The sequence below is a fragment of the Scomber japonicus genome, chromosome 6 (genome assembly GCF_027409825.1).
Source record: "Scomber japonicus isolate fScoJap1 chromosome 6, fScoJap1.pri, whole genome shotgun sequence".
Taxonomy (NCBI): domain Eukaryota; kingdom Metazoa; phylum Chordata; class Actinopteri; order Scombriformes; family Scombridae; genus Scomber; species Scomber japonicus.
In genome coordinates this window covers 19,997,285-20,020,519 of record NC_070583.1, presented here as the reverse complement: position 1 = coordinate 20,020,519, position 23,235 = coordinate 19,997,285, and the positions used below count along the sequence as shown (strand labels likewise).

The window sequence follows — 23,235 nt, the reverse complement described above, 5'->3', positions numbered from 1 at the left end:
TGCCATCTGACGATGTTGCAATACGTATTAACAAATAAGTATTTAAGATACATTTTATCACCTTAACAGCAAAGAGTACGAAAAGTCTACTTCTAGATACATTTACAGGGACAATACTGATTAAAAATATATTAAAACTGAAGAGCGGAAAATTAGTAGGGCGATATGGATAACATTATACATTGTAATATAGTACATTTATAGTACCCAGTTATTTCATTTCAAAATTATTAAGAAAAAATACAAAAAAAACTCTCCTACTTTTTGATTTGAAAGATTAGTCATAATGTTCTAATACAGCAAACAAAATATTACAGAGACAGTTACCACTTTAAAAATGGTGCAGAAAATCTCTGATGCCTGAAAGATTTTTAGTGTCACTGAATATGTATAGCGATATCATCCAACCCAAGCCAGTATGTTGGTCTGTTAGTCAATTTTCGCCCCCTCTTTCATCATGTTACATTGCAAAAACATCACTATAGGGCTTTATTTTGTGCAGTCACAAAGACGTTGAATTTCTGCCAGTGACACAAAAGCAGGACTAACACTGCTTTCCCAAAGTCTTTGAAGTTCAATCCAAACCAAGAGCAATGATATAGTAGGTAAGAGGGCACATTTAATCAGTCATGGCAGAGCTCAAATACTGCCAGTCAGTTAGAAGAATCAAATAGGGCATCAAACCTCCTTTCATGGGTTTAGCAACTGTAAAGCCTCTATAATAGAAAACATTTCCAGGACAACATGAACCTGACGTGAACGTTTGTGTAAACACAGCGACTAGAGCTAAGCAAGGGCACATCTTTAGGGAGGTGATGTTGAAAGGCTGAAAAGGGAATTGATGATGCTTAGGGCAATTTAAAAGCTATTAAATATCCAATTAAGGTACGTTGTCAGCCAAAGTACCTTGTAGACAAATATAACCCAATTATGTCCTATTAACTCAATTAATTGGACATTATTTGTATTGGGCCTGGGATAATACGTTTATTTATAAAAACCAACAGTTTTCTTTTTCCTTTTCAACAGATTTACAATACAACTTTAATGCTGTATAGCAAAATGTACTAGAGTATAAATTAGTTATTATGATTTAATGTTCCCGTCGAAGCAACATGAAAACTCATGGTTCATTTTCACTTAGAATTACAAAATACACTCTGCTCATAACTCATTATGATTACAGACTGTGTAAAAATGTTTTTCCTAAACAATTACTTAAGGATTGCATGAAGGATTAACATTAACAATAGGGATGCATATATATCAAAGTCCTGAGGATGTCATTGTCTTCAACTCTCTAGGTGATTTTTACCATTTTAATGTGCACAAGAACAGAGGTTTGTGTGGGGATTTCACATTAGCCTGGTGCCTCTTTTGCAAGATTTAATCAGTTACCAGTGGATCTAGTGGGCATAATTGCACTTTCACAATGTGTGCCACTCAAATTAGACACTGCAGATGGAACGCATACCTGCCGTCTTCAGATGACTCCAAAGAGAGTTAATCAACTGAAAGGGAAGGCCTTCATAAATGAAAGCTGCTGTGGCTGACAGATGCTAGTAAAAAATCAGACATCAATCTAAAGCGTTCCTTCCTTGCATCGCTCCCATAATTGAAATACTGTAAAACTATTTTTCTTCTGTGCAATTAGTTGTCTGCTGGTTGAAGAATGTATAATGAAAGTGAAACTGACAAGCAAAACATACATAAAAGGAGCTTGTGTTATTCAGTAGAATTCTACTGAGGTGCACCTCTACCAGTGAGGGATGAGAGTAGTGCAGAATAGGTGTGGTGCAAGCAGGCAGGCTGTGGATGACACACAATGTGGTAAATCTTGATACCAAAATTGCATGGCGCTACTGGTCTGTCAGAGGCCCGCCCTCTCAAATGCATCTCTCCTTCCACTGTAGAGCAAATCACCAAAATAGTAAATAGGCTCACGAAAGATACAAAACACACTATGCTTCAGGAAATGCCACTTTGCATCATCTGCACACACAAAATAGAGCCCTTTATTTCACTATGACCTCCACATGCAAATAAAGTACAATTACAAGAATGCAGTTTCCTGTGTTTTGGTAATCAGTGTTGGTTGATTAGGATGGGAGCACTGTAATTTCCTTGTTTTTATGGATGAATAAATTAAACCTTTGAACAGGAAAGATCCAAATAAACATTCACTCTCAAGCTCTTTATGGTGGCAGCAGTCAATACAGAATCCAGTGGAGTCAAACCGTTAAACACATGACAACACATCCTGCAGCGAATCCCACTCCACCTACATTGGATGACAAAATTGGTGCAAATTATGCAACGATGTATTGATCTCTTTTTTAATTTTGCCCTGTGTCATTGTAGAACATTAGTATGTGATTTTTAGTCTTAGCATCGAATTAAAGATCTGATCTTTTGAGAACCTGCTAACCTGACATGCAGACCTCCTTGCTATGTGGTAAGATGGAGATTCAACAAGATCTGCATCTTCCAACAAGAATAAATTAACTTTATTTATATACATAGCACCTTTCATGCACAGAATGCAGCTCAACGTGCTTTACAATTCAGTAGCAAAAACACGTTTTTGTAATCATACACATACCCAAGGAGGAAGGGAGAAAATAAGAACATTGAGTGTTACTTTTTATAAAATAGCATGTATAGTACATTTGGAAAGAAAAAGAATACAGTACAAATGTAACTTGTCCTACTTTTCAAATTAAATGATTTGTCAAAAATGATCAACCATGATGTGAATAAAGATTCTTAGGATTTCACCAAATAAAACATAGTCCATCCAATTTCACCTCAAAAGTGTTATTTCTTTTACAATGTGAACCACATATATTATACTAACAATTATATGTTAAGTGCATTTATTATTTTGTGAGTATAATAGTGTTGGCTCCAAAGACACGTAGCATGAGTCAGTCCTGTGAAACAATATGGATGAAGGCCGGTGACTGGCCAGGAGGAGAAAAGAAAAAGACAAAATGATCCTCTAGTATAACCAAGCTAGTCAGTGGGGGTCAATGCTGCTTCTTGGAACAGTGGGACTGGAAAGACAGCACATAGAAAAGGGATCCTTCCTGTGATACATTATTCACTAGACCTGTGATAGCTGAGGCTACCCAGAATTTCCAAGACATTATTCACTTTTTCTTTCTCCAAAATTGTAAATTTTTAAACCGAAAAGCTCTCACCAATGATTGCTTGTTGACCCTCCTTCACAGTCAGAGGCTCTCTGTAGGAAAATCAAATCTACATTTTTCTAATATGAAGTTCTACATTTTTATCTGTCTTATTCAGTGATTTCACTTGGAACAACTAGCTGTAGTGTGGGTGCGCCCTAAGTCATTCTTCTGCATCCTGTATGCTTTGGATCTCACATCAGTTGATGGTACAGGACTGGCACTGAGTTGTTAGTTTTTTTTCTTTACTGTTCAACTGCAAATACACTGCATTTTTTTTACAGATTCTGCCTGCAGCTGTAGTCCTTGAGCAAACAGATGATTCCTGTTGTCACTCTAGAGTCACACGTCTGCTTCACCTTGCTTAGTATCTCGAGTGTGCGGTAAATTCAACTAAGGTAGTCACAGATCTTATTTACCATGTAGTGTTTTTTGAAGAATGACAACTTTATGTCTCTGAATAAATCTCAATTTCTATGTATAGCTTCAGAATTTATAACAGAGGCAAAATGAGCCTACATCTTCCCTCTATATTCTCTGTTTACCTTACTTCATTTTCACTCCCTTAGCCTTACCCTTGTTTTTGACTGGGCTGAAAACAGACCAGCCCTATAATCCTTAATGTCTTTCACATACAGACTGACTCGCTGAGTGATGAAGTTACACCATTGGTCGGCTGGCCCAATGTTGGTTTCACTCACTGACTGAAATGTCTCACACATAGGCTCCAAAACTAGTAAGCATAACTAGCATCATTAACATAGCCAGAGACCACATAGAAACAGATTAAACAGATAATTAGAATAGATGTAATTCAAATTCAAATAAGTTCTCTTTGAAATTAGACATCACCAGATTTAAGGAAAAAAGTATGGTTCTTGAAACTGCATTCATTATAACATTCTTTTTGTTTTCTTCTTTTGACTCACGTTGTTTAACCATGTCATACAGAAAATGATGAGCGTTTAATATCCAGGAATTCACATTATAGACACTACCACTAACTAACCCTGTAACTAACTGTCCACAATTACGCAGATTGACCGTACATGGTCCAGCCATACATTAGGTTTTGATCTACTCTTGTTGAGTATGACAGAACAGCTACTTCCTCATTTCTTTTAAGTTGTAGGGTAGTGAAAAAATATTGATGCATAGCTGTCCGCCCACATCCGCATGTTTCCCTTGCCATTCAGCTGCTGTCTGTCACACCACCACCACATACTGTTTTTTTCCCCTTGAAAAATAAAATGTCATTCTTTTGAGATAGGGCTTTGATGTAAGGTTTACATCTTATGAGTCATTGTTGGCTAAACCACTTTTGTTATTTTTTGCAATTTACATTCTTAAAATTAAACTCTTATACTTTTTGGAAGTATTTTTGAAATAAATCTAATGAATAATAGATTCATATTTGATAATGTGCAGAATGTGAGTTCCATAGTCTCTCAATCTTTACCCATAAAATTAAAATAGAATCACTCTTAGATTCAATTGATACAGCTTTCTTTATATAGCAGTTATATTTGAAAATGTAATTAGACTTGTTTTCAGCATTTTTTTTGGTAGAAAGTGTTGCACTAAATGCTACAATATCATTAACTATCACCAATTTGTTTGTCCAGTATCTTAATTAGGTGGCTAATGAGTTGATTAAGACCTTTAATGCAGTGGGTGGTGGTCTGTGTTTGCAGTCAGGCCAAACCAGGCAGTCACTGGTGCTTCCTAGAGCTGTCAGATACCAAAGCAGTAGCACATGGTCCAGGGGCTCCTAAGTAGAAGTCCTCCTTTGCTGCTGTAATATAATGAATGAAAGAAAAGGCAATCAGCTCTGGCAACCAGAGAAACTTCTCTGGCCATCTCAAGCTGTGGCTTCTCGCCCGTGGAGGCCCTCTCTCTCTGACTTTAGGTGCATGTGGCTTGGACACGAACTGGACAAGCCAGCATTAATTAAACACAGTGAGACAGTAAGACCATTGTGCACAAGACTTAATGGCTGCTGAGTATGAAAAGCTTGACCTAATTTGGGTTATGACACAGACCATTTTTAGAGGACTTGAATCTTTTCTTATCTCATTGACAACTTCTCTCTTGAGAAAATTGCTGTCATATTCAGTCCAAGACCTGGTGCATCTTTACTTTTCTTTTTTTTTTTCTTTCACGTCTATAATTCCATTCATGCCTCTGGTCTTTTTAGCTGCAGAGCTCAATGAGTGGTTCAGCAGCAGAGTGTTGTTGTTTTGACACACGCTAAATGTAGTGTCTCAGACATATCCGAGGGATTCTGGGAATGACTGTAATGATGCTCTTTTCAACAACTCTTTCTTTCCCCGTTGTACATTGCAGTATATTCAAGCACAAAAGTGTCAGGGTCATTAACCCACAGCATGGCCACTGTGCCACTGCACCCATTACTGCACCGGCATTAGAGGGTTCAGAGAGAAATGAAGTGTGCGGTGTGAAGTATATATAAGGTACAAACTGTGACTCTCTGGGGCAGTGGACATTTGTGTTTGTGTAGGACTGTGGCTGATATGTTAATATCACTAATTGTTTCCTAATTAGATGCGAGTCAGTGAGTCGTATTTTAATACTCTTCAGGGATCATTACAGAGCGGGGGGAAATTTATATCTCCTGATGGATGACAGTCCAGTCAGCAGGAAGTTCAACATCAAGACCAATGGACTGATGGGAAGAGTGGGGGTGTGACAAAATGATGGCTTTGTTTGCTGCAGTCATGTTACTTAAGTACTCCATTTTCAGCATGGTGCAGAGCAGCATCAAAAGTTAATCATACATTAATAGGAGCTATGTGGAGATTTAACATTCCATGACAGCATGGGGATTGGAGGCAATAAGCCTTGAAAGAATGTTTTTTTTAATGATTTTATGATATTCATGTGTAAAAAATTAGGGTTGCATATTAGTATATAACAAGTGTCTATAAATAATCACCGATGTCAATTATTCATATTCTGCTGTTAAGGTGCTTGGTCAGTCTGATCCCAGTAATATTCTTTATTACTGACAAGTAGGAAAGCTGAGATGGACACAGAGTACAGAAGAAATAGGAAGGATTGGTTCAGGTTGGATTCATTTCTTGGCTGGCAGGGGTTATATGTGTTTCCGCAGGAGGGGGCTTTAACAACCCCACCATCTCTGGGAACATATTATTGCTATGCCTACTGCACTGTACACAAATTCAAATCTGTAGTTTGGAGACCGCAGTGGTGTCATTCCCAAAAAATAAATAAAACTAGAAATAAAAATGAAGATTACTTTTTTTGTTGTGTTTTATTAGATGTCCCTGACTTCATGTGTGCTGATGTATGCGTAGACCCTAATTGATAAGTTCTATGTTTTATAGTTTTGTATTTTAGAATTCAATTTGTAACTGGGGATTGTTCACGTTTTTTACATTTAAAGAGTGTTTTGTTATGTTTATGTCTCTAAATCAGTGCCAGGCATTTGCCTTTTCTATACTATCTCAAAGTCATTTCAGTTGTTTGTGTTGTTCTTCCCAGCTGGGGTGAGGTGACGGAGACAAAGGCAGATGTGTCCCTGTTTGTTTTTGAAGTGTCAGAGCTTCTTGCATTTGTATGTGTGTGCGTGTGTGAGTGTGTGTGTGTGTTTGCATGTGTTTGTGTGTATTCTGCTCATATGTGATGTTGCCTGTGTTTGGGTGTGTTTCATTTCCCCCCCATGTGCTGTCTCTGTTTGTGGTCCACAGGTCCTCCGCTGCATTGTTCATCCGCCTCCTCTTCCCCTGTTGAGCAGCTCCCATACCCTCCCCCTTCCATTGCAGCCAATCAGAGCCAGGGAGGGTTGCTAGGTAACTGTGCGGTTCAGCCAGCCCAGGACTCTGACTCTGAGGATGAGTTTGGCCCCAATTCATTCTTAGTTAAAACTGGCTCAGGGAACCTGTATGCTCCTGCCACTGCTACTGCTGATGGTGAGTTGGTTTTCAAACTACTGTTGCTATCTGGAGGTTAGCCTTCCCCTGCTCCTGGACATGTTATGTTATAGGTCATGCAGATGGCTTTGGGCAAGAATCTATGCCATTTTCTCTGTGCACCATGAGAGAGAGCAGAAACTTTGAGTCAATATGTAGCCTCAGGAAATGCACAGAACTGTCTGAAGCAAGTTCTGCAAAGTTCAGAGCCTCTCTCAAAGAGGTGGAGGATTTTGGTTCGGCAAGAGATATTTGTCACAGATATTTCTCTTCAGTTTCACTGTGCGCTGGTGGGAGTAACCATCTACGATCCCTCTGTAGAATTTTCACAAACAGCAACCTGCATGCATCCTCTGCAACTTACACAGGAAATACGGAAGAAACAAAGACAGTTGCATCATACCAGGTGCAGTTTAGTCCCTGCTGTATCATCATATATCACTGCAAGGACTGACTCCTTTTGATGTTCTGTTAAAAACATTTTTAACCCCATGAAAGACATGCTGTATTGTTATATTGTTTTATATAATAAAAACAATAATATATTATAATGTTGTTAAACTCCACAGTGGACAGTGAGAGATTAGGTGTGACATCTCACTAATAAATGTCAGCGATTCATACCTCCATCCTCCTGCTGTTGAATTAACACTCATTCAGATTGACAGAATGGCATTCTTGCTCAAACTGCAAACATGGTGTTGACAGTTGACAAATATTGTGTGACAGTGAAATATGTACAGTGGATTTTCTAAATAGCAGTCAAAGCATGTTGCACGTTGTATCAGTGCTTAATTTACTTCATTAATTATTGTGAATATTTATTTGACATGTCACTTTGAGCACTAAGGAATTGCCTGAGGAAGACAATATAATTTTATAAATTTGTGGGGCTTCACTGTGTTGTTGAGTGAACATGATTTTATTTACTTGTTGCTATATGATCAGTTGCTTTGGATCTATAGACTCTAGTGTATTCATTACTGGCTTGGAAAGCTTTGACACTCACTAATTCAATTTACTTTGTAAACACACAAACAATCACTGCACGGCATAAAAAAATGCATGTACAAAAGGTCAATTCTAGAGCTGCAAATAACCTTTTTTTCATTTTTGGTTCTTTTCTCGATTGATTGATTAGTTGCTTGGTTGGTCCATAAAATTCAAAACACTGTTTCCCACAGCCCAAGGATATCCTTCAATGTCTTGTATTGTCCACAACCTAAAGATATTCATTTACTGTCATAGAGGACTCAAGAAACCAGAAAATATTCACATTTAAGGAGCTGGAATCAGAAAATGTGGACAATTTCTTCTAAAAAAAAGATGAATCCAAGTACTTGGTGATTCATTTAATAGTTGGCAATAAATATATTAACTGTTCCAGCTCTAATCATTTTAAGTATTTCCTCACAGTTACAAAAGATTTATTATTATGATCACAAAAGATCCAAAATATCACACTTTGTAGGAAGTGATATATTCTTGTTTATGACCTATCTACATGAGAATATAAAATGTTGTCAAACTCAGCAATTTATGCCACATTTCTCCCGTAAGTCATGAATTTTCATGCTGAATAAGGTATTTTTTGATATTTGAATGTGGATGCTTTTCAACTACAGCAGCTACTTGCTTTTCCCACTGGCACAGCAAACACAAAACAAAATAAAATGGTCTAAATAATTGATCAGACTTACAAGTTAACTACCCAAAGGGTTGAATTACATCAAACTCCAAAGTGCCTCAGCTGCCTGCTCAGAAAGCCTAGAGAATGAGTTATTAATCCCGTCGCAAATCTCCTCCCTAATTCCACAGTAGCAACATGCTGGTCACCCAGCATTGACATGAAGGTGCTTAAGGGGACAGAGGTGGGGGAATGGCCTTTACGGCGGCTGATTCGTCTCATAACAATGACACTGATTTGCATAGGTGCAGCGTTTAGGTTGGCCTCAAGCTGTCAGTAAGGGATAAGAGAGGACTAGAGAGTCTGTAGCGGTAGTTGCTACTTAAGTCATCCTTAGGCTTTGTAAGATTCCTTTAGGTTGCAGAGTAAATCATGTTTCTGTGTGGCTCCTACTCGATAACATTAAACCAGCACTCTTGATATTGATGCTCTTATCTGCTCTGAGGTATGTTCATCTTGCCGTAGATACATGTGAATGGTAGTAAATTATGCAAAATGTGCTTTTCTTTAAGATTTCCACCTTGATATTCTTTATTGTTTAATTACATAAAATCTTTGGCAGTCAGGAAGCACAATTACACTCAGAAAGAGAACAAAAAATGAGTCTCCAATGTTTGTTCACTTAAATCAGCTAATGAAGCATGTAAGCTTACTCTATGTTTTTTTCCGTGCATTTTCCACATCACATCCAAATACTTTGCAAGCTTACAGATTTTGCTCATTCAAATCTGCATGTATTGCATTTTAGGTGAAAATTTATGTTACTCTTTCACTCCAGTGAGCAAAACAATGTACTCCCACTGGCTGTTCTTCACAGCAGCCACTCAAATCCAATGAAAAATGACTTCTGATGCAGATGATTTAGTAAAAAAAAAGACAAGTATAATACTATTTTCTTTTATTTTTTAGTGTTTTCCTTGCTCAGTTTTATGTATAGATTTCCACCAAGGAGAGAGTGATGTCCTCTGGCTCTCCATATAAAATATTTCCAGCCCCAAAGCATGTGTTGCAGATTTTATGTAACAAAATAACTCTATCAATCCAGGCCGGTTTCACCATTTCTGGAAATAAAATTACTTCATTAAAATTTGCTCAGGGTGTAGTGACAATCTTCCCTTCAGCCTCCTAAACTTCATCTTCTCAAGGTGACAAACTAGTGAACAAAATAGATTTTGTTGCAGATTTGGTACAGAGAACAGGATTATGGACACACAACTGCATTGCCAACATGATTAAAACAAAGATCACAAATCCTCTGTTTTGTGTTTTATGCAGAGGTTGAAAGTCTGGTTGAAAAACAAAACCCTTCATGTTGTCAATTGTAATTTAATCTGGTATTAAGTATGCATCTCAGGTTTCCAGTGGGAATTACATGTGCAAAAAAGGTAATTTAAAAGCCACCATGGTAAAAAAAAAAAGACTGGAATATCAAATCAGATCTATTTGACATACAGGTCAGTTGTTGAGGAAATATTCAAATTAAGAGTTGACACGGTGTAGGAAATATTTACTTTTTTATTGTCTGTAAACAACCACAGAAAACGATGTATGCCTAAAATAATTGAGTCACAGAGTATAGTTGCACTGGAAAACAGGTGGCTTTTTATCACTTTAGATTACATCTGCTCAAGGTCATTTCTGAGCCCACATACAGGACTTAAAATGTTCTGCTGGATTTTACACAAGTAATATGCTCTCAGCAGCATATCGTTATTCACATTAGTAGCCTCCAAGGCTGCAGTGTTTATTTTTATTTTTTCCGGATCTTGTTTTCATTTGGAAGAACACTGAGCCAGTGCTTCTGTAAGGCTGACGAGGCCGCTCGCTGAAGCCTGCAGTCCTTTTGTGAAGCATGTGTTTCACTGTGGCCCTTGGCTTTCTCTGAGGGGCTTCTTCCTGGGGAGACTGCCAGTGGGAGCCTGATGCCACGCTGAGCTGCAGGATCTTAGACACTGCAACCTCCCAGTATTAGCATCTCTTAATGCAAAACAGCATGGGGTCGGCCAGTGTTGGCTTTCAGTGCAGCTGGATCCCTGGTGAAAGGGGCAGCACACCACCACCTCACAGCTGACCAAGCAGGAATGCTGAGCTGCGTAGAAGGCTCGGGGACGTGGCTGTATGTGAATTCAAATAAGTCTTCATTTGAACTGCTTAATCATCCCCTGGTGTCTGCAAGGACGAGGGAAATGTGGTTAAAAGAGTTCACCCGGGAAAGTAATTTAGCCACAGACACCAGGAGGAATGAGACTCAGGCTATCTCAGGTTAAGTAATAATTTAATGATTAACACATGGCTCTCACATTGCATGCCCCTGTTTTTCTGAACATGTGAGATTCTGATTTTGAGTTTAAATATCAAAAGGAATCTGTTTCCACTGACGTTGATGTTGAATTATCAATGAACTGGAGCCAACAGACAATTTGTCCAGCTCCATTCAGCTATCCGTTTGTCAGTGCACAGGGAGCGTGGAAAATGCATTTTGCATACCTACATATCGTCTTTTCATTGACATAAATTGAGATGCATTACTTTCATTCCATGATGATTGCAGACCATCTGTGCCCTCTAACAAAATCTTCAACCTCTTGATGGATATGCAGCAGATTGACATACAGAACAGAGCATACATAAGCAATTGTCTTGTTCTAGCTAAAGCAGCTCAAAGAATGACAGAAAATCAATTTGATCTGAGCAAGGGAGGGAAAAGCATATGCTAGGACAGACCTTAATGGATTAGGTTGCTGGTATGTGGTAAACCTCAGTTCCAAAAAAAAGGGGGTTATTTTAATGGTTACTGTATTTATCTTTTTACATTATTTTATTTAATGTTAAATTTGCAAGGGGTGGTGTTACTATTTTATTACAGACATGCATAGTACAGCCCTTTTCTCATTTCACACCTCTTGTGGTGTTCTCTGTAAACTTGTTGGTATGATGTTATATACACACTTACATAAAATACATAAAATATCATGCTTTCCAATTAGTTGTGAAGGTGTGCTCATATTCAGTTTCCAGAAGGTCTTCTTCCTCTCATTTCCATAGAAAGAGCCAGAGGAGAGCTGAGCAATATACCCACCTGTTTGTGGTACCTGTTACCTCTCAAATGAGTCCAGGAAAGACAGCTAGTATTCCCGCATGGCTCTTCCCTTCAGACTTTTCTAATGGTGTAGGAAAAAGCAGGGCCAGCAGAGAGAACCAGCTTCAGGGAGCAGGATAAGGTCCAGCTTCACTGCCTTTATGACAAATTCTATTTGTATTTTTATAGACAAATGCTACTCAACTGGAAATTCTGCTCCTATGATTAGCCATAGGGGCTGTAGCAGTAAGTAAGATTTAATGATATATCTCAGCACTATACAGCTTTAGATTAATTCTGTATCGAATGGCTCATGCCTCAATGCTTTGATCGGGTGTCCTGGACATGTCATATCACTTTAATTCATCAGGTGTGACCATCAGTGTTCTGGATTTTATCCACTGTCCTTGTTAGGAAATAGACCTCTTCCCTGGACACTGCAGGTACCCAGTGTTCCTCTGCAGGTAACCAAAAAATGATGCCACTAAAATGCTGTAGATGTCAGCCAACGTAGGTATTATAAAAGGGTTTAATTGCTGCATATAAATACATGTACCCATTTTTATAAATACACTCATACATTTTCATTAAATATACATACATACAGTTTGAATATAGTTTTAATTACATCTCAAGACTACAAAAATAACTTTATCATTTACATAGAACATGATGCTGAATGCAGCTTATTTGACCTGGCTTTGACCTAGCTTACATTGATCGCTTCTAGTAACTTACCCTCCTCCTTATGATAGCTATCTGGTAGCTAATTATCCATTAAAATGTAGTCTTATCCCTTACATGTAGCACAATTTATTTAGTCAGGCAGGATACACACCAGCTGATTAGGAAGATGATATTTGCCAGAATACTGCAAGTCCATGTTAGTGTGATACTTTGCTTTTTGATGCAGTTACAGGGCTGTTAGGCCTATTAGAGTACTACAAGCCTGTACCAATAAGAAAAAATGGCATGATATTTTATTATTATTGTTATTATTTATGTCATAGATTTTTACCATCAGCGGATAATACTCAAAGAATTCCCAAAGAATCCACACTGTAGTCTGCATATAATAAATGCATATAATACATTCCTGAAGAGCTTTTTAGAGGTAGAAAGCACTTATAGGCAACTGCTTATTTTAATAATAGAACATTTTTTGAAAATTTTATTCCAAACTTCATTTGGATCTGGATATGCATCAAAACATGCACGCAAGGGTTGTGTAGTTTGAGTAAATAATAAACATATTCTACTTAAAAATCTTTTTTAAATCATGGATTCTAAATCCTCAATAAGAAAAATAGCAACTTGTTCTTTGATCCGTGGCCTAATTTTGCTGAGATACTACTGAGACATTTCAACAGCTGTTTGAGACATCCTGGGGGAAATAATAACTATACACAATATGTATGTAATCAAAGCCCCTGCAACACTAAAAAAAGGAACAATTAGTTTCGATTTTATAACATGGTCTGATACCACACAAGCAGGACAGTTGTCTCTTAGCGATTATAACATCTTACCATTAGGCAGACATTCCTGTTATCTCTCAGAGTGGGGGTGAGGTCTTGGCTAATGAAGTGGATTTGCCTTAATTACTCTTCGAGAATAGCGTCAGGAGGCCTTAACCAGTGCATACATCTGTTAGAAAGAAAAATGAAAAACCCACATTCCCAGACTGAATAGATATCTGTAGGCTTCTATTTTGAATGCCCTGTGAAAGTTTGGCTATTGTAGCAAAGTCCCCTTTCTCTGTCTCTCTGATAACAAATGAACGAATCTCCTTTTCTTGGCAATTCCGTTGTACAAAGCAGGTCAATAGAAAACCATTTATTTTTTTCTGTCCTTTGGATAGTAGTGAATAATTGTTGCTGAATCACCACATCTGTGGGGTCATGTTGCTCTGTGCTTTGTCTCATAAACTGTCTTGTTTCTCGTCTTTCTGTTTATCTCCACAAATGTAAGAGTGACTACTTACCTGGCGGTTGAAAGGTTATTGGTTGGACTAGAGGAAAGCATGCATGAAATCACATAGTGAATTTAAATCGTGATGCATTGCTTATCTACTACTTTGTCTGGAGAACATGTACTACTATGTATTATAATGGAAAAGGAAAATAAGCAGGAAAATAGAGTTTAGCAACACTTTTGGGCAGACTGGATAGCATTACATGTTTAACATTATTTAAAATACTTTACTTTGTAAAGCACACGTAACCTGGTATTCAATTCTAAATCATAATATGCCTCATAATAGTAAATAATTTAACTTCCAACAAAGTACTGAAACTTGTCTTAATCCAGGTGCACTGGGAAACTTGATTTAAATGTGGATTGTATTGTTATTTAATATTCATGACTACATAGGAATTATTTTATAATTTTTTAAAGCTGCATATTGATTAATCTGTATACCAGTTTACTTAAAATTACCACAGTGGGGACTAAGAGTTCCCCACTAATTAATTTTTTTGTCGATGTTTTCAGGAAATCCTAACAATTTTTCTATTCCTATTAATCATACAGATTAATTATATGCTATTTAGAAAGAGTGCAAATTTGTTGATAACTTCTTTAATTAAATTTGAATATATCTGAATATCTGGCTTGCACAGAATTTGGTTAGACCTTCTCAAGGTTTTGTTCAGTTTCACAAAATATTTACACATGAATTCTTCAAATACACAGTGTGCATTGACTTGCTATATTCCCACTGAAAATTATACTTTTAGTTCACACAGAGTATAAGTTACCATGTGAGGAAAATGAATTACTTGTTTCCCCATGTTTGCTTGATTCTCATAGAAAGTAAAGTATTTGTTTCCTGGGCAGTGATGCATTTGTCCTTGTGATATATTTTTCTGTGCATTTCTTTGCTGTCCTTGTATCAAATTAGCATAACCTTATTAATGGCTTTTGGGATCAGGTACATCACTGAGCAGGAGGGAGGTCATCAAAAACTGTGTGCTTTTACCGCACACCAGTCTATTGTTCATCAGGATTGTGGTGTGCCTCTCTTTCAGTGTCTGGGCTAATTAAAAGGGCAGCATTGTGCAAAAGTGTGCTCAGTATGGAACCATCTGTGAGTGCGACAGATGCATTATACAGCACTCGCTCCAAAATGAAAGAGAGATAAAACTATTTCTGTCAGCGGTTCATCCTATAAAATATGTGGACTATGTGACATTGAACCAGGTTCGCCTTTGAGGCTGAAGGTGATAATTTGTGTTAACTCCTTTTATTGTTGATGATGTTGATGGAAATGTGCAGAATATAAATAGCAATGAGCTGAAACACTCTATCCGTGATAAACATAAATGCTGCAGACTTAATATTTGTTTATTTTTTTTCCTTGCCGAGGCATTCGTTAGCACTTAATCTGTAAGCACAATGCACTCTCGTAAAATGCTGCCAGCACATAAGCTGAATGCTACCTTTTGTTTTCAGCACAGCCACTTTTGCACCCCAACAGTTTGTGCATCAGTCGTTCTTTATTGACACGTTGATAAGGCAACTTCATGTTTCTGACCCCTAAAAATTCTGAAATGACACTCAGTTTCTTTGACTGGCATGAGTAGGTATTGCTTTAATGAAGGAGCTGATTATACAAAATAAGCCTTCTGTGTGTCTTTATTCCATTCTCTCTGCTGTAAATTGGCAATTTAGTCTTTTGGATATCTATGAAATAAAAGAGGCTGACTGCTTTAAAGAAAAGCCACTGTTTCACTTTGTGTAGAGACACAAGTTCATTGATTGATGAATGGCTTAGCAGATGTGGAAATAAATGGATACAGGGAGCACAAGGACGTTGGTCTTCTTTTTTGTGAAGTTCAGGGAGAATCAAATGACCGAGGGGGTACAATGTGTTCGTTTAGACTTCATATCTAGTAGTTTCAAATCCATTGATGTAAAGTGGTAACAGAGCTTGTTGACATAAAAATTACGTTAAAAAAAAGAAAAAAAAAAGAAACAAAGAGCAAGCTTTGGCTACTGAAGCTCTGTAATGGCACATGGCCACTGGAATCAGTAATTCATGAGATTGACCACTTAAAATCTGACAATGACATAGATACAGCTAATGATGTCAGACTGTTAGTAAAGGAGATGGCTAATGTTGTTACTTGGCTGATTCTGATTCAAGCTCTGACAGTGGAGAAAGATTTCCCTCAAGACAGTGAAACATGATGTTGTTGAAAAAATAAAAAATATATATATACACACACACACGCTCAAACAGTCTGCCCTGGTCAAATAAATGTCAAAAAATAGCTTCAAGAATCGGTCAGTTCCAGAGCAGCCCAGCTTGTAGCTCTGTGTACACAGCAGCCAGTGTCTGGTCTGAGTAAAATGTCACAGATCTCTGTGGGATGCAGAGAGCACACTCTGATAGAGACCAGTTGGGAGGAATAATGAGCAGAAGATGGACTTTTTTAGGAGTGATGTGTGCAAGTGTTTCAGTGAAAAGAGTCTGTGGGTTAGGTTTTAATTTGTGTGCTGCTGGTGAAATCGTAGCTAATCTCTCATTAGAATAGTGGGGTGAAATAACACCATACATACCAATAACACCAAGCCTTATTCACTAGATAGCACATGAAGAAGAGAGTCTGTCTTTTAAAAGTTCTGTAACATGGTGTTTCATTTCTTTCCTCTTTGATTTTCAGACGGAGCCTTTCAAAACCACTCTCGGCTGCGGACGCCTCCTCTACCACTTTCCCACTCCCACTCACCCAATCATCAGCACCATGCGGCCTCCATTAACTCCTTAAACAGGGGCAACTACACGCCACGGAGCAACCCAAGTCCTGCGCCCACAGACAGCTCTGTTCCTCCCGAGGGTCCAGCCAGTGGTCAGGACTCCGGCAGCGCACAGGACAACTGGCTACTCAACAGCAACATCCCCCTGGAAACAAGGTACTGTGTAATTTGTCTCCCTGACAGTTTATAGAGATATTGGCATCTGTAAGACTGAGCTTGAGCTGGTGCCCCTGAACTCAGCTTTTCATGCTATCTGCTCCATATTAAATTAGTGCATTGCTAATAAGAAGCGAAGCAATAAAATGGGAAATATCCTGCTAGGGGCAAAGGCCTACATTAGTGACGAACATGATTTCGTGGCAAACAAGAGAAAAGTGCTGTTTTTGGTTCTAAGAGTGGAAATGCTATTGAGTTTAAACTGCAGAGAAATGATAATAACGTTAGATATTATACAGTTATTGCAAAATTACAGTCAGGCTCCCATAAGCGGGCTTTATAGCTCCTCCACTTTAACACTGAGTTGTATTTATTTTCAATCAGTATTCAGTTTCTAGCACATGTCTCCTTGTGTCCTTGTGTGAAGTAGATCTGTCAAGTGTTATTGTAACAAAAGGAATATCTGTATTTCTTTGGCTTGGCATTTTGCAAGGTGATATGAAATCAAGAACAGCAAGACAGAATTATCTCAACCTTCTTAATGATCACGTCTCTCTTTGCAGTAGAAAATCTCTCAACACAAAATCTAACTTCTCAGTGTGACCAGGTTGCCTGCTTAAAAATGTTAAATTAAAAGCTGTTTTGTAGTTTCAATTGTGATGGAGATTTTATGGATAAAAGATTTTTTAATTATTATAAAATGTTAGACCACACTGTAGTCTAACATTTTCAAGTATTTCAATGAATGTCTCAATAAATGAAACTGCTGACAGGAGAATAGCTAATTTAGCACATCCAAATAACCAGCAATGAAAAGAAATACTGTCTCTTTCTCAGGTTTTTGTGAGACGTTCAGTCAACAGGAAAATGACCATCACTTTCAGCTGGTAGGACAGTTAGTGGTATAATGAATAATTACAAGTCATTCAGCTCTAACGTTAATCCTGCACAGGTATTCCCTGTGGAACAGAAAGCATATGGCGAGGACAGTCAACCTGCAACAAGCAAGAGTGCTGCAGAATCAAATATGTAGTCTTCGTGACATATAGCTTTGACAAAAAAGATCAAATACTTAAGTTCCAATAATGAAATTGAAACCATTAATATCCACACTGACTGAAAATTTAAATGTCACTTTTACTTAGTTAATAGTATTACAATGGCCATCTCATCACTTTTGTGAAATTGAATGGCTCTGATAAATTCTACAGTGGTAGATTTTACTCCGGTCTGCCACTGGAGCATTGCCAGCAATTGGTTGGCCCTATCTAGCCTCACCATTTTCTTTAGAGTTTCTGCCAGGCATTTCTCTCTCTTCATTAAAAGTTAGTTTCTTCCCCAGAACACAAGTTAGAGAGATACCATGAACAGACTTCACTGCTGGCCTCAGAGGGGCAGGGATCAAAAACAAGGCTTTTCTCTTGTATCACTGAATGTGTTCAGCCTGCCCATTGCATGTGGACAGTTCATTTCTCCATTGCATTTCTGCAGTATTTCCTTGTGAAACAGAGCGATCATAGCAGGAGTTGATTATAAGAGAAATGAGACATGCGCCTCAAGAAACTTTAGAAATTGTGTTGGCTTTTTTTGGAGTGTTGTTACCATTAAATTAAAATAACTTATCCAATGTGAAAACTATGAAACTGTAGTGACAAGCAATTTGTTATTAAAATGAACTTCACATTTTAACAAGTGTTTTTAACTTGTCTGAAATAAGTGTTAGAAACCTTAAGGTTCTTATTTGTAAGTGATGCATTGTTTTCTTCCAATCACAACCTTAAAGGAGCCAGAATACTCTAATGTTTATCAGAGAGGAACAAGACGCTTGCAGAGAAGGGCAGGGCTCGTACAAAACCAGGTATGAAAGTGCCCAAATGAGGGGAACAAGAGAGCTAGATGTCATTTGTCTCACACTTTCGTAGAAGTAGTCCCATAAGGGCCTTGGTTCCTTTGTCCCACACTGTCTGTCTCGATCTCCATTTGTCAGTTGTTGTTGATGTTGCCTGGTGATCACATACTGTATTGGCGTTTCAGTGTTTCTTGCATGCACATCTCACACTAGCTTCATATCCATCTCCCCACCTGTGTGTAGAAACATAGCAAAGCAGACATTCCTTGAGACTTTACAGGACAACCTCATAGAGATGGACATTCTGGCATCAGCTCGCCACGATGCCTCGTACAACGACGGGTATGTTGCATGTCTGCTATCTGGCTCACTCATGTCAGAATCTGCTTTGCCACGAAAACAATTGTGATGCCTGTGGTATCTTTCCATCAAACATCCTCTGTTTGAAATGCCGTCAATCATCAGTGTATGTCTCCTGCAAGGCCACAGTCTTTGCTGTATCTGTCCCTTCCCTGTTAAATACAACTAACAATTTGCATTAAGTCACATTGTTGGGTTGTATTCTTTTTGAATAATGTTAAACATGACCGCTATTTGAGTCATACTTGTCAGTGTTATTTCCTATTGCTAGAATAGGATATGTCAGAGATTTGTACCGATATTTATAAATAAAATATGGTCTCAGTGACTTTCCCCATCATACATTGTAATGTGACATTCAATCACGTTCATGTCTCTGTCACTCGAGAGCTTCTTGTAAACTTGTCAGTAAAACGGCCTTGACAACAGTGCCGCTGCCACTGACTCTCTGATGGGCTGATCATACGGCACTTGGACATGCAGCTTTACACAGGTTTTCTGAGATAGCCAGCCATGTTCTTCAAGGATGGATAAATCAGCTTAAATCAATGCTGTTCTTCCCCATGCTGGCACAAATATATAAACAAGAATCAGCTGAAGTCACCAGTCCTGTAAATTAGATTTGCTATTGATTAACAGTTTCAGCTCTGCAAAACCCAGTATGCTTTCATATTCTCACTAATGTAGCAGAAGCGTAACTATAGTAACAGTATTAAATGGAATTGGAAATAGATTTACTTACCAGTGGAAGGGACTGCAGTCAGTTAGACAGTAACCTACAGTATTATGAAAGGCATCACTGAAAAATGAATATGTTTTGTTGAGACTAACAAATGTAATGTTTTTTCCAGGCACTTCCTGTTCAAACCAGGTGGAACATCACCAATGTATTGCACGACATCACCAGGATACCCTTTGACCTCTAGCACGGTGTACTCGCCTCCCCCACGCCCTCTGCCTCGAAACACCTTCTCTCGCCCTGCCTTCAGCCTGAAGAAACCCTACAAGCATTGCAACTGGAAATGTGCTGCTCTCAGTGCCATCCTCATCTCAGTAACACTGCTGTTCCTGTTGGCCTACTTCATCGGTGAGTCACCTCTGATGCACCTACACACACCAAGGAGGGCACCTCTACCTATCCTCCCCCAATCCCACCCCTCACCTAACTGCAGACACAGGATGAGTCCATGCTCCATTGTGTTTCCTCTATCATCCGTTTTAATAGTGTTGAATCTGCACTCTGCACCGTATATGAGCATGGTTATATAGGGACTCATAGATTGACTCCTCGCCCACACACCTTGTTCGAAATAACATTATCATTCATAGATTGGGTTGACTGAATCTGCAAAGATGGCCAATCTGGTTTCTTGCTCTTGTGAATAGGTCAGATAGGGAATAAATTAAAAATACATCAGCCATCACATTAGGAGAGGCCTGCACATTTAGAGTATTCATCTTATTTGATTTAAGATTCCCTGACCATCATATCCAGGTCTCAGCTGCAGGATTATCAGCTGTGATATCCTCATTATGGTATTAAATCAGCTCTTCTCTTTTTGACTGCTGTCACTTCCTAGGGGAATGATATATACATCTGATAATACACTGTCTCATTTATCTGTGTGATCTATTGCATATACAAGACTGTTTACAACATGTCTCTAGTAGAAAGCAGATACATGATAAAGACACAAAAAAGAAAAACTAAAAAGGGTTTAAATCACATGTCATTTCTGTGATGTCGTTTCCCTTTATTTCTCTGAGATCATATATTAAACTTTTTTTATTTGGATTCTATGCTAGTTATTGCTGCTCATGAAAGGTTACCAAGGTCTTCTTCTGTTTATTCCAAACAAGCTGTTGTTCTGCCAGTTATGTAAAATTCATCACTTATTGAGTAGCAGAGACTTTTTCTCTTCCCCCAACACCTGGTGTTTAAAATAACATTTGAATCAGCTATAGGTCAAATCACTATTTTAAATCAATCAGTGATAGCATAGCAAAAATACACTTTTGTTTGTCAGAGAATTTGTTATCATTACTTTAAAGCAAATTGGTTTTAATGATGTAGTGGTCTTCATGAAAACATGTTTTGATTTGATTCAAGTTATGAAAGTTCCTGCCTGTCCCATTGTTACAAATTTAAATAGGGACTTGATATACACTTTTATCTCATATATTTTACCATATAATATACCTCTGATTGGCTGTGAATACCTGTTTAACATATAAATGGCTACACTCTTGAATTCAGTCTTGCACAGAAAAAGAAACAGTTTTTCAAATAGAAGGATGGTGAGAACATTTTAGTTCATTTACATGAAGCCAAGGAAGGAAAAGCCAAATCCGTCTGCATGGCCTTCATCAGTGAGATAAATGAATTCTTCATTGAGGACATTTGTTATAGATATGCATTATGCCCTAACAATCACAAAAGCTATCGTTTCAGCTTCTCCCTGAGGCCAAACAACCTAAAATCTGATTATTCATTTTTTGTCACCAGAGCTATTTAAATGGTTTCAAAAAGTATCAGCTGGTTTCTGCTCATGGTGATGATCTACGTATGCAGCAATTTGAAATCAGTGGTGATGCCTGTGAGTTCTGGTTTGACCTGTTTTTGGCATGAGCAGTGTGGTTTGGCTATAGAAGTAGAGATGCAGTTTGTGTCTACTGTTTACTGCTTGTGACCTGGGCAAAAGCCAGAGAGCGCCGTCAGCCTGATAGTGCTTAATCAGACTGTGTAATTAGACCCTGCAAGACTCAGACCATCTCCCGATTCACCACAAGTAAACATGTGTGAGACCAAACCTCACCCTAAGATCGGAATTTCCAATCAAGAACGAGGGCCATATTTAATTAAAGGCTGATGAGAAAATACATTTAATTTCAAGTGCAATTAATTACTGAGGCCTGTAATTGGAAACGCTGGGTGAGATGTCTAATGAACCCAATTATGCCTCATGACAGATGTTTTGACTTTCAGCATGGTTTTATTTTGTCACAGCTTTGTAAATCTGCACATTTTGAAGTGCAAAAAGGTTGGGGGTTTAAGATGGTACCATTTTCTCTGCGGTTGCTCACTCATTAGCACATTTGTTATATGTTCCTCATTTTAAGGTCATCAGTATCCTCCTGTGTTCACTTTCACTCACCCTGGGTATCTAGGCAAGGACAAAGAGGTTAGGGCCCAGAAAATGTTTCGCTGCATGATCATCAAATCTAGCAAAAAGCCTCTCTGCAACACATATTTTACCTGTCGGTAAACTTTTTGTCTTTGAATAATTCAGAAAAGTACTGCTCTGTTCAATTTGCCTGCTTTTCAATATCCCAATGTCATATTTTCATTATCTAGATTCATCAGTAGGGATGCTGTCCTAAATGCATCTTAAGGAAATGTTCCATTTTTGTCATCAATGTTATAACACTCTTGCATATTACCTATATTTACAGAGCAAAAATCTTTTTTTTTCATCTATTCATGCATTCATTTATTTCAGTGGCAGATAAAACTAATTATTCCGCTTTCAGAGAAACTCTCACTTTCTTTCTTTATTTCTACAATGCCCATCATTCACTGCAAACCAGACAATGTGTAATTTTCTATTACTGGGGAATATCAGTTGAAACAATGAACATCCCCATATAATTGCTACTAATTAGTGACAATTAGTAAGTGCATTAGCCACATATAGCTGCCAAGCATATGGAATTGCACTGCTGGCTGTATATCTTTGCAGTTTTACGATTGTACATTCACATAATGTTGGCAATGGTGATTTTAATGTGCTGAATAAAGTACTTCTGTGTTGATGAGCGCCCTTCATCCTCAAATCCCAAACACTGTCACCTATCAGCTGAGACTTTAACAACAAACTTCATTTTTTCATTCATTCATTAATGTTTTTTACTGTAGCATTTTTTTCTACAACTGTTCACATGTACATTTACAATTTATGTTATTAAGTATCAATATCATGGTATGGATATTGTAAAAATGTCTAATAGCCCATTTCTTGAAATACATTAGAATACACCTTAATTCATTACCTCAAACCCAGGCACTGAAAATGACTAAATATCATGCTGTGCAATGTTTTTTATTTTTTAATCCACATATTATATCCCAGTTATGCACATGTTTACATGTGTTTTAAAGAAATAAAATATTTCACACTTATTCACGTACACCATAGGTT

At 37.9% G+C, this 23,235-nt stretch overlaps 1 protein-coding gene across 6 annotated transcripts in view; it reads left to right on the top strand.

Annotated features, from left to right (window-relative positions):
* Positions 1 to 23,235, top strand: part of tenm4 (teneurin transmembrane protein 4) — a 117,330-nt gene that overhangs the window by 18,821 nt on the left and 75,274 nt on the right. For 2 of the 6 annotated variants that reach the window (XM_053320619.1, XM_053320618.1), the window contains exons 3-5: positions 4,143 to 4,154; positions 16,584 to 16,827; positions 19,888 to 20,123. In XM_053320619.1, the coding sequence (XP_053176594.1) occupies positions 4,143 to 4,154; positions 16,584 to 16,827; positions 19,888 to 20,123 (492 nt within the window). Of the gene's footprint in view, positions 1 to 4,142; positions 4,155 to 6,922; positions 7,145 to 16,577; positions 16,828 to 18,919; positions 19,019 to 19,887; positions 20,124 to 23,235 lie in introns of all 6 variants that reach the window. The other 4 variants (XM_053320621.1, XM_053320620.1, XM_053320616.1 and 1 more) reach the window with 3 other exon arrangements.